The sequence below is a fragment of the Leptodactylus fuscus genome, chromosome 7 (genome assembly GCF_031893055.1).
Source record: "Leptodactylus fuscus isolate aLepFus1 chromosome 7, aLepFus1.hap2, whole genome shotgun sequence".
NCBI lineage: Eukaryota > Metazoa > Chordata > Amphibia > Anura > Leptodactylidae > Leptodactylus > Leptodactylus fuscus.
The window spans coordinates 119,122,696-119,134,992 of record NC_134271.1 but is presented as its reverse complement, the minus strand read 5'-3'; the positions used below and the strand labels follow the sequence as shown (position 1 = coordinate 119,134,992).

The 12,297-nt window shown below is 41.3% G+C and overlaps 1 protein-coding gene and 1 long non-coding RNA gene across 2 annotated transcripts in view; one reads left to right on the top strand and one right to left on the bottom strand.

Moving 5' to 3' along the window:
• Positions 1-236: 236 nt before the first annotated feature.
• The window catches only part of SPRED1 (sprouty related EVH1 domain containing 1), a 44,663-nt gene continuing 32,602 nt past the window's right edge, over positions 237-12,297 (bottom strand). Inside the window, exons 4-6 of the mRNA XM_075282923.1 lie at positions 11,858-11,910; positions 3,107-3,256; positions 237-1,849 (exon numbers count right to left, since the gene is read on the bottom strand). Of these exons, the coding sequence (XP_075139024.1) occupies positions 1,205-1,849; positions 3,107-3,256; positions 11,858-11,910 (848 nt within the window). The 3' untranslated portion in view covers positions 237-1,204. The remainder of the gene's footprint in view (positions 1,850-3,106; positions 3,257-11,857; positions 11,911-12,297) is intronic.
• Positions 10,950-11,119, top strand: LOC142214138 (uncharacterized). The gene is made up of 3 exons (XR_012717259.1): positions 10,950-10,970; positions 11,012-11,027; positions 11,068-11,119. It is a non-coding gene; the product is annotated as an uncharacterized LOC142214138 (long non-coding RNA).

Here is a 12,297-nt window from a genome sequence, read left to right as displayed (position 1 = left end):
CTTTAACGTACATGGTATGGATGCAAAACGGATCAATTCTCCTTTTTTTCATGGCCGATCAACAGACACGATCGTGTGAATATTGCCTTAAGGAATGGTCACGCCAGACAATAATGTTATGACACCACGCTATGAAATCCATGTAGGTTTTTTTTTTAACTGGACTGTATGAATGGGACCTAAAAGCGCTAGTTGTGGCCACTGTCCATCCCACAAGAATAAAGAGACACAAACAGTTATCTGACACTTGTGTTATATTCTATGTACCAGAGTGTATAAATAATGTGACATAACACAGGTAGATTTGAGAAACAGATAAAAGCTGAATAAACAGTAAACCATCAGGAAAAATAAAATAAAATAATACATTGATAAACAGCTTTGTTTTAACCATTCAGCTGCCGGAGACTCACTGGTCACCTTACACAGCAGCAAAACTCAGCCCTATCCCGGAATGTCCCAAATTTCGACAGGAAAACAAGGGAAGCTGGGTAAGGAGCGCACTGTAAGAAACTTTCTCCCAAAAGTCATAAAATTTTCTTGTACCGTACGTTTAGTTAAATATAGACATTTGTTATTTATACATAAAATCACTTGAATAAAACTAGAAATTATTTAGTTCCACTAAAAATTCATTCAGATATTGTGTATTTTTGTAGGTCATCCAATCGCTCGATTTCTATACAATGTTAGTTCGTCTCTGGAAGTACCAGAATTATTATTAAACTGCGAGGAGAGAAGAAGATGGGGCATGGAAAAAGTATACAATACATACATACATATATATATTTCTATATATTTGTTCTATAGTTCCCTCTCTTCCTTGCTCTACCAATAAACATTCAATTTCGATCCATTCGACAAACATTCTGATCTCGTGGGATGTCTCATATGTTACAAGATGATTGAATAATCTGCATTCACACAGGAATGGCAAATAAAAAATAAAATAATATTAATTACAAAAGGAAAAAATAAAATAATATTTATATATATTTATATATATATATATATATATATATATATATTTTTTCTAATGCAAGACTGGCACTGTTACATATTCTCGCTGGTCCTATCTGAACGCAGATAGCTCCGGGTACAGTCCACTTCATGTGATTCTCTTCACCTAAAAACTGCCCGCGTCGGTTCCAGCAGCCACCTGGCAAATTAAGAAATTCTTCCTGGGGTTTGCAGAGTCACTGTGTCATCCAGCTGCTTTGTGCTTACCCCCACAGCAGCCACACATCTCCCCACAGTGGTGACAGGCTCGTAGAGGGAGGTAGCAGCACATACATGGGGCAATGAAGGATAGAGTGACTAGAGCCAGCCAGCGCAGGCACAAGTTTTCATCGGAGGCATCACAAGAACAAGGGTCGGAAAAGTCTCCCTCTGAATCCGACATGCAGTGGTAGAGCATACTCTCGGCACACAGCATGCAGCTGACCTGATGGATACACCTCCGGATAGGATCTGGAGCATCCTGGCACTTTCCCCTCCCATTCTCTTCATGGTTGAAGCGCTCCTGGCAGTACACGCACCGAGAGCGTTCTCCATCCTCTTTCCTTCGCTTTTTTATCGAGGACGTAGGTTGAGTCTTAAAAACTGCAGATGTTTTTTGCTCCTTGAGTGAGTCGCTGCCATTAGCTGGAGAGTAAAGATAGTTGTTTTTTTTAGTGTCCGCCTTGGTGAAAGGAGCACTTATCTCATGTTCCTCCCGCTCCGTGTCATTCCTCCAAATGTCAGGATGGCGATAGTCCGCATAGCGTCGAATGATGATGTCACGAGGATTGATACGCACAATCTCATCTTCATCCTGGAAGCTGACATGGCGGATGGGTTTTAGAGGGACCTGGAAGAGATGGTGACTCAGGTAAATGATCATGCCAAAAGGTCAGCTGGCTTTATGACTCTAAGCTTACTAATTTTGGTGGGAATGGCCGTCCATGGTGGTGTCCTGATTTTTCACATATGGCACATGATGGAGGTGGACAAGCCAACCCAATTGCTCTCAGGGTAGACAAGCCACTGCTAGAGGTGGCACCAGCTTACCCTCTCCCCTTCAGAACATGTCACCCTGAACATGGAGAATAGCCACAAAAATCTTTAAAAACATCCCAGCACTTTCTCCCTTTATTTCCTCTATTCCTTTAATTCTATTTGCTGCATAGAAAATAATTAAAACATAGCACTACATAAAGAAATCTTCTCTGTGTCTCTCAGGAGATCCGTCATCTCCCTCCAACATGCTTGTCCTGTGTCTACCTGTAAGACAACTGTCTGCAGCAGGAGCCTCCCCCCTCTGACCTATCTGCAGTAAAAAAAAAATAGATCTATCCCCAAGAATTGTCTTCTCTATTCACTCTTCTTCATGTAGACTTTGGAGCTAGAAATTAATTTACGAATTAAATAAAATGTATTAATTGTATTTTTGAGAGTGAGAATTATGGCTGGGCGATTATGACCTCTCTTGACTTTTGCCTTGATAACGATTAATGGCAATTATTTAGGTCACGCCCTTACACTATAAGCATGTGTTAGGCGATCCTCACTCAACGGTTTCATTCGGACTAAACACGGCCTAACTAGAACTACTATTGTACTCTGGGGCCTCTTCAAACCCCAGAGTATAATAAGCAGAGACCCAACATAAGAAAAAGGGTTACTCACCTCTCCTGGGCTCTGGGGTGACTCCCTGCTGTCTTTGGATCCTTTGCTTGATGTCAGGGACCACTGAGGTCTGATTGGTCCTCACTGGACACACTGTGACGCTTTTGTCTTTGCATCATGAAGCCATGTGACTAGCTGAGGCCCAATCCCAGGCCTTAGTGGTGCCTGACATCAGTCAGAAGACCCATAGACAGAGGGGAGTCACACCGCAGCCCAGGAGAGATGAGTAACACTGTTCGTTATGGTTGATCACCTCCTGAATAGAGTAGAATAATAGCAGTTCTTCCACGGACATCTTCAGTCCAAACAAAACTTATAATAACTGAACCGAAATGATTTAGGGCCATCCCTAGTGTGAGTATACCTGAAAAATAAAATTTCTAAACCCAGTAGTATTAGGGCTAAACTGTATTGCTTCCTGCTCTCACCACTTATTTACCTGGGTGTGCATGTAGGCTCTTCTGGGATTAAGGTTCTCAAAGGGAGAAGGCCTGATGGCAGAGCTGCGATAGAGTTCTTCTGTTGGAATCGAGTCACGATGGAAAAAGGAGTCATTGTTCTGAATGCTGCAATGATCTTCTTTGCTCATCTAGAGAGAGGACAGACAAAAATTCATGATATCAATCTAATGTACACTCTTACATTGTAGGATAAACGCTTGATACTACATGCACTTGTTTGCCATGCATGGTCTAAGCCATTCTACACCGTGACTAACTGTGAAGCATGCCCATGGTTCTAGTGAGCACTCAATAGCTGAATTACATGCCGTAAAGTGATTATTGTGGAAAAATAGCCACTATGTAAAATGATTCTGCCAATTCATTCACCATACATTGGTTACCTCTGAACAGAATTTGTTTGCTAGCAAACACATCCCGAGGCTGCTAAGCCAGAGATTGGCTGCAGTGGTCACCGAATGGTGGGAACCACTAAGGCATTGATTCTCTCAACTTTCCTGCTGTCAGCCCAATTTTTTGAAATCCCGGACAACCCTTTTTAGCCTTTACTCTCAAGTCTGCCTGTTTTTGGCAAAAAAAAGCTGTGGACTCTCTCTTTTTCTGGTTACGATGTAGGGATCTTGGACTGGCTTCTTTGGACTATAGCCATTTAGTCTCTGACAAACATGGTAAGGCCTACAATTTCAGTATTTAACACAATCCTACTAAAAACCAGGGTTTTCCACTGTAATTTAAGGGTCCCTATATTGAAATCTCTATAAATTTGGGTTAATGGGGGTTATACTGTATATGAAAATGATTATAAATCACAGAAATTAACAACATCACATTGAGAATTTAATCTATATTACCTATATTTGATATACATAGAAATTATAAATTCACTATACTGTTAAGGTCATAACAAAATGATCATTGGTCCCAACCAGGGACCCAGGAACGACCTTTGGCTCTCGGTGCAGATAATAGCATACTAAAGTTGGCCATGAGTTTTTTGGAATCTTATGGCCAACTTTATGATATCCTACGAATGGCAATATCATAGGAAAAACTCAACCCCAACCAACCCAACAACTTGGACTAAATGATGATCAAAAACATTTAACACTTAACCTTTGACCCCCCCCCCCCAAGGTCTCTGCCATATCACATGACTACTGAAGTGGAGTCATAGAAGATAACCATTTGCTAGCACATATAGTAGGGAACTGCTTGATGTGTAATTCTGTAATGGCATGTCCACATTACTTTTAATGGGTGTTCATGTTGTCATTCACACAGCTACAGATCTGTATGACAAAAAAAATGAAAAATTTAAAATATTGACGCTATTTCTTGGGGCAATTGTGGCAGATGGAATGAACCTGAATTCACATGTTGAACTATGGCATATCATGCTGCATTTCCACCACAGAAATTTGATGGTCAGCATCGGATTTTTGCCTCAATTTCCAGACAAATCTGTCATATGGACATATGGCATTAAAACTTTGTGAACTAGAGCCTTACAACAATTTGAGTCTTATAGTTTGGCGCATGGTGAAACATAAGTTGAGGGTTCACTCAGTCTACAGGGTAACATGTAATATACCAAATATACGTATATGTGTAACTTGGATTTTATTCATTTAAATTGCTGTGTATTCTGGACCTAGGAGTCCAGTGGGCGATGTTACCCACCTTTGACCATTACAGTCAATTGTGATGCTGTCAATCATTGTATAGGACCGCCCACTGGACTCCTCTTCAAAGAAATTCCTTCTCATTCTAGTCTTAGATGACAAGTTCTACCAAATCTTTTCCAACACAACTATATATCCATCTGCTTAGCTTCTCCTGCTCTATAACATGCTGCCTGTAGCTACGGCAGCCTGTCCAAAGTGACAGGTTCCCTGGTTGGTGAATAGGTACAGAATAAAAATCCCTTGGAAGACAAAGGAACATAGAGGACCTGTTAATGGCTACTTATATTTCCTATATTCAAATTTTGATCATTAATATTTTCCAGAATTTCCATTACTGAACACTTACAATTACTGATTCCTTAAGATCCTCAGTTTTTAGTGTCTATAAGGGCAACATGAAATTATATGATAGGAAACCATTCTTGTGAGCTTATGTTTTCTTGCTGCCATTCTCATCGGTCTACTATTTTTTGGATTATATGTTGCAAAGATGCCGAACACGGATACATTCAGTCCCACCGAAGAGCTGAACATTGTCAGAGACAAGACTAAGATACAGTTCTATGTAGTCAGAGGCAAAGTATGGAGCTGCAAGTGAGTGGGCAGCAGCATGCCAATGAAGACCCACTTTATAAACAAGGTGACGTTACCATGGAAACACTCCATGGCGACACAGCAAAAGACAAGGAAAAAAAGGGAGAAAAACACAGGAGAAAGAATGAGACAGAAAAGTGCTCAACTGTATCCATGAGGCTACGGCCTGGGGTAAGATTTCATCGAAACGTTATAAGATGCCGCTTCCAACATCTTGATGGGTTCCGATACAACTCATACACATGCATCTTGTAATTTAAGGGGGAGGGGGTCACATACTTATAGTTAGGTCTAAGGTCTCTTTACATCAAGTGTGTAGAGGCTGGTGGGAATCCAAATGCAGCTTAGATTTTGGTTGTTTTTTCTTAAAAGGAATGTGTCACCAACTTTTTATTTTTTAAAACCAGATATTGAAATTATCACCTTTTAAATTTGTTTCTATTGACGGATTTCATTTTTTTCAGTACATGGGTATAGGGGCGGCCATCTTGCCGGAGCTTCTTCTCTGCTCTGTTAATGGCACTTAGTGGTGTGCTTTACAGCTTTGCAGCAAAGTCTTGACTTTAGAATGTAATAGTCTGGAGAGTTGGGGGGAGAGTTTTTTTTTAGACATGCCCCGTACAGGGAGAGGGAATAGATAAACTGTGACATTATCCATAGTGATGTATTGACAGTAGGGTTGAGCCGATCTTGAGATTTCAGGATCGATTTTAAAATCCGATTTCCGATCATTTTCCAGCCGATTGGGGGCAACTAGAGGCAAACATGTCCCCCTCCAGCTACCTCCACGGTTTAATATCCTCCTCCGGCTGCCCCAGTTTAATGTCGCCCTCCATCTGCCCCTAGTTTAATGTCCCCTCTCCAAGTACATTAAGTTTAACTGCCCCCTACATCTGCCCCTAGTTCCCCCCTCTTGCTCACACATGCTGTCTCTTCTCTCTTTATCATCCAGCAGCCCCCATTGCAGGCAGCTTGCAGAAAGCACACAGTCCTGTGTGGCTCCGCCCACTAACGAGTCATAGCCTATCCTGGTGATAGGCTGTGATGACATCACAGGTCCTTGAAAAAACTTCCACTAGCTATGTGGGCCGGACAGAAGCAGTCAGAGGGCCGAATGTGGCCCGCGGGCCGCACATTGCCCAGGTCTGTTCTATTGTAATCCCATTTCTGATCTAAACAAAGTAACTGCTGCAAAGAAAATCTCTTCAGAATTGGAAAGCGTCAGTCTATAATTAGTCTTAGTAGTCAAAGCTAAAATGCCGGGAAATAGAACTTTTTAAAATACATTTAGATATTGAAAATTTACAAAAACAAATTTTCTAAAAAAAAAAAATCTTCAAAAAAATATGTTCGGTTAAAAATTGATAAATTTCTGGTGACGCCTTCCCTTTAAAGTCAGTTTTCCACTAGAATATGTTGGAATAAAATTTGCCAAATTTATCAAGAGGAGCGGGGTCTGTTTGTTTAATAAATATGGCAGATCTCTGGCCGTCTGTGCGGCAGAAAAGCAATACCATAAGTCACGATTATTACCTGAATAAGTTATGATAAATATGTTGGGCTACTGGACAACCCGACCCTTCTACCAATAAACCTCGTTGCATCCACGAGCCACTGGAGATGGGGTCTGGCAACTTAAAAGCCAGCAAACTTGTTAAAGGAGATTACCAGGTTTAAGGCTCTAAATCCCAGCAACGAAAAGACATGCCACTGGTTTAGGGGCCCTCAAATCTGGTGCCAGGTTCCCTTTAAACATGTTCGCGTGAAATGACTGGATAGTTTTGCAATAGTGTTAAAGACACACATAAAAACGAAAAGGTATCAGTTTTAAGAAAAGGTCTCATATTTCACCAATAAATCAGAAACCTTATCCTGGTATTTTCTTACATTTACACAGATGAGTTTCTGACTCATCTTTGTCAGCGTTGCCAATTTGCTCTCTATGCTAATAACACATCTTGAGAGAAAGAGACAACAGAAGATATCTTGGAGCACCAATCTCAATAAGAGTCTCCGTGAAAGACTCAGAGCCAGGTCCCATCAGGACAAAGCCAGAAAATATTTCCAGAACCACGCTTCTATCTTATAGCTACAGACAGCTTGACTTAGTTAATGGTCTTACAATACAAAACAGACAATGCGCCCAAGACGCCCCTGGGTCACATTTTTATATCAACTAGCTCTCCTCTAGTAGGTAGGAAGAATTTAGCAGGTAGAACTTGCAGGAGGAGAGCTAAACTACCTACCTTTCCCAGGGAGCACTGCACAAAAGACTGTATTCACCAGCTGGATCTCTTCAAGGAGTAATCTAGCTGAGCCCTATTTGTAGATGCCAATTTCTCAAAAGGGGTTCATAGAAGCGATTAAATATAGAGGTTTGTAGTGATTTAAAGCTAAACTGTCCAGTGACTTATGAGGCCCTGATATAGAGGTTTCTATGATAGAAAGGGAGAAACAGTTCTGTGATATATAGGTTTAGATAATAGAAGGAGAGAAGCTGAGCTCTATGATATATGGGGATATATAATAGAAGAGAAGCTGAGCTCTATGATATATAGGGTTATATGATAGAGGGAGAGAAGCTGAGCTCTGTGATATATGGGGATATATGATGGAGGGAGAGGAGCTGAGCTCTGAGATATATAGGTTTATATGATAGAGGAGAGAAGCTGAGCTCTGTGATATTCAGAGTTATATGATAGAGGGAGAGAAGCTGAGCTCTGTGATATATGGGGATATATGATGGAGGGAGAGGAGCTGAGCTCTGTGATATATAGGGTTATATGATAGAGGGAGATAAGCTGAGCTCTGTGATATATAGGGTTATATGATAGAGGAGAGAAGCTGAGCTCTGTGATATATAGGGTTATATGATAGAGGGAGATAAGCTGAGCTCTGTGATATATAGGTTTATACGATAAAATGAGAGAAGCTGAGCTCTGTGATATATAGGGTTATATGATAGAATGAGAGAAGCTGAGCTCTGTGATAGAGGAGAGAAGCTGAGCTCTGTGATATATAGGTTTATATGATAAAATGAGAGAAGCTGAGCTCTGTGATATATAGGGTTATATGATAGAGGGAGAAAAGCTGAGCTCTGTGATATATAGGGTTATATGATAGAGGGAGAAAAGCTGAGCTCTGTGATATATAGGCTTATATGATAGAGGGAGAGAAGCTGAGCTCTGGGATGTATAGCATTGTAAGTACACAGAAGGCTGTCAATCACTGTGTGGGCGGAGTAAGCAGGACTCTCACTGTCTATTAGGAGTCATATAAGGACGTATGCCACTTTTTAATCAGAAATTGCTATAAACATATATATCACCAAGTTCAGCTTCACTCCCTCTATCAGGGTAGCAAAAATCATGGAACAGGTTCACTTTCAATTAGAGGAACACTCCAGCAAAGCTGATTCACTGTGTTATACCTGATGCAGGACCTAAGGGGACAGGGCATTACAACAACTGCACCAAAGACAGAATCCAAGTGTCTTGTAACACCGCCAGGCCATGAACCAGGTAGAACACGGTCCCTTTACACAAACTATGATAACTGAGGTCTCAGTGTACAAACACTTCATGGACCTGCCCCATGTACATAAATCTATGACAAGAATACACCAGGCCATTTTGGGGATACAGGGGAGAGAGAGAAGAGACGTCCATCTTGTAGCATATGAACAGTCACAATACAATATGTAAAGCATGGAGTCTGGCTTGCCATGAGAACCAGGGCCATGTGTTTCGGTCCAACCAGGAGCATTATACACATGGAGTTTGTATATACTACTACACTCCATAGGATTCTGTTATGTTATTCCTGTGAAACTGGCTGCATATATGTACTTGCACACTTCTTATTACGGAGTTGTTTATGTGTACACCGCTGTAGACTATGCTGGCGCTATATATAAATCACTATAATCTTAAGAAGTAAATAGTGTTGAGTATTATTTATAGTATAGGACAAATGTCAGGATAGTGCAAACGGATCCATTCGGCCATTTCTACACCTCTCCCATTCCAGAAGACCTGTAAACAAAGTTTGGTGTACGAGTTGGGGGGAAGAGTCTGCACCTTGCTCGCTGCCAGCTTTTAATGCACTTCGGAAATCTGCCTTCTCCCAGCTGCTGGTAGAACAATTATGGCACTGTGGTTGCTATGAGATTTGTTTGATTTCTCCCCAGCCCCCTTCTGAAGCCGCAGTTCTGTGCAGGGGCAGGCAAGTCTGTGGAGAAGCTATAAAAGTGTCTCCAGCTGCAGAAATGGCAGCCAGATGAGCAAGAAAGCTGGAGTGGGGGAGGGGAGGATAGCAAAGCTTTCCCTCCCCCCTCCACCCACTCACAGCACACAGAACTTTTCTCCTGTCATCCTTGAGCATCCTACAGGCAGCCAGGAAGCTAAATTTACTATGACTGTGCCTGGGCCAGCAGGAAGTGGGAGATTGGGAGATTATAGTGTATTGCCGAGGCTTTAAAATGGAATCCCATGCTCACAAAATACCGTCAGAGGGACACAGGAATCCATAAAGATGGAAGGGAGGAAGAAAAGAATGGCAAGAGAGGAAACTGGAGGGGAGAAGGAAGAAGTACTGAATAGGAAACAGACTTATGGGGGAGCAAAGGGGTTTGGATCGAGTTTCTATTTACATGTTTATGCTTCATACTACCGGAAACAAAATTAGGATAGGGAATATGGAGAGGAACTCTGCTGGTGTGGACTAGGAGGTGGGAAGAAAATGGAGGTCAAGCTGGAGTGGGAAAGAAGAGGGTGGAGGTGGGCTAATAGGAATAAGAAATGGGGTGGAGTGGCTAGGAATAAGGTGGGAGTGGGGCTCCTAGAAATAATAAAAGGATAGAGATGATAGGAATAAGGTGGCGGTGGAGATGATAGGAATAAGGTGGCGGTGGAGATAATAGGAATAAGGTGGCGGTGGAGATAATAGGAACAAGGTGGCGGTGGAGATCATAGGAATAAGGTGGCTGTGGAAATGATAGGAATAAGGTGGAGATGATAGGAATAAGGTGGCGGTGGAGATGATAGGAATAAGGTGGCGGTGGAGATGATAGGAATAAGGTGGCGGTGGAGATCATAGGAATAAGGTGGCTGTGGAAATAATAGGAATAAGGTGGCGGTGGAGATGATAGGAATAAGGTGGCGGTGGAGATGATAGGAATAAGGTGACTGTGGAAATAATAGAAATAAGGTGGCGGTGGAGATGATAGGAATAAGGTGGCGGTGGAGATAATAGGAATAAGGTGGCGGTGGAGATGATAGAAATAAGGTGGCGGTGGAGATGATAGGAATAAGGTGGCAGTGGAGATAATAGGAATAAGGTGGCGGTGGAGATGATAGGAATAAGGTGGCAGTGGAGATGATAGGAATAAGGTGGCGGTGGAGATGATAGGAATATTGTGGAGGAGGAGCCCACAGGAATAAGTTGGAAGTGAAGCTCGTAGGAGTGAAGGTCCTAGGAATAAGGTGGAGGTGAGCTAATAGGAATACTATAGGGAGGTGATAGGAATATGGTGGAGGGGGAGAATAAGGAGGAGGTGGAGCTAGTAAGGAGGAGGTGGAGCTAGTAAGAAGAAGGTGGAGCTAGTAGGAATAAGGAGGAGGTGGAGCTAGTAAGGAGAAGGTGGAGCTAGTAAGGAGAAGGTGGAGCTAGTAGGAATAAGGAGGAGGTGGAGCTAGTAAGGAGAAGGTGGAGCTAGTAGGAATAAGGAGGAGGTGGAGCTAGTAAGGAGAAGGTGGAGCTAGTAGGAATAAGGAGGAGGTGAAGCTGGTATGAAGAACTAAATAACACTAACAGAAAAAGTTACAAATAGGGAAGACAGACAACCATTAGAAATGTAAAATAATGAAAAGAATGAACATTTCTGAATGTGGTTTGTATATTATTTTACTTTTTTTTTTTTTTTTTTAGCTTTTTATTTCCTTTGTCTTAAAAATAAGGGAAGGGATATATGAAGATAAAATCTGCTGGCGTCAGATTCGTTTTCATACATCAGTCACACTCGCTTTTAACAACATTCGATTGGTATTTGTCATGCCAAAAACATCAGCAGTGACTGCATCATAAGACACAAATTACATCCCAGGCACCAAATATTAGCCTGGAATCTCTTTGAAATGACTTCTTGTGTCTGTCATTCATACTGTATTGTTCAGATGACTTAGTTGGGAAAAAAAAACAAAAAACTTTTTTTTTCCTTATGTATGACATATGTCAATTGTTTAAACAACAGAAAGAATGGTAGAGATTGTAAAACGTTCCCTAAGCAATTAGGTAATTGCAATAAATGAAGTCCAATCAGTCCTAAAGACTCCAGACCAGGCTAAGCCCAAACTTCAAACACAGATGATAATTGGCCGTTTATCTTTCGGAGATTATAGCCAGAACCCCCTACTTTTATTTCTGGCAGCAGCAATTATATAGATGACATACCTGAAATCCTTCCTCTGATCCAACATCTGATTCCCCATGAGGTGTAGGAAAACCTGCACACAACAGAAAAACATAATTAAACACAGGAAGTCTATCATCTAAAAGTATAGTCCTACTCCTAAGAATGCAGTACGATACGTGAATGCACCGATAACGTCATTTACAGAAAACATCCTGTAACCTGGTATCCAAAATCCAGAAATTCGGATATTCCAGCATCTTCATAGCTAACAAAAATCCTCAAGACAAGAAAAAAAAAAAAAAAAAGTTTTTTTCTCCCCAAATATAAATGCAATCCAAAATCTTGGAAAAATTTCTATTCTAAAAAACGGGTTGGCTGACCTATGGACATCACATTAGGGGGTCACTAATTTGTCACAGCTACTAAGATTAGTGGAACTATGTATGGTATAGAAGGTCTTTTACTTAAAGGGATTTTC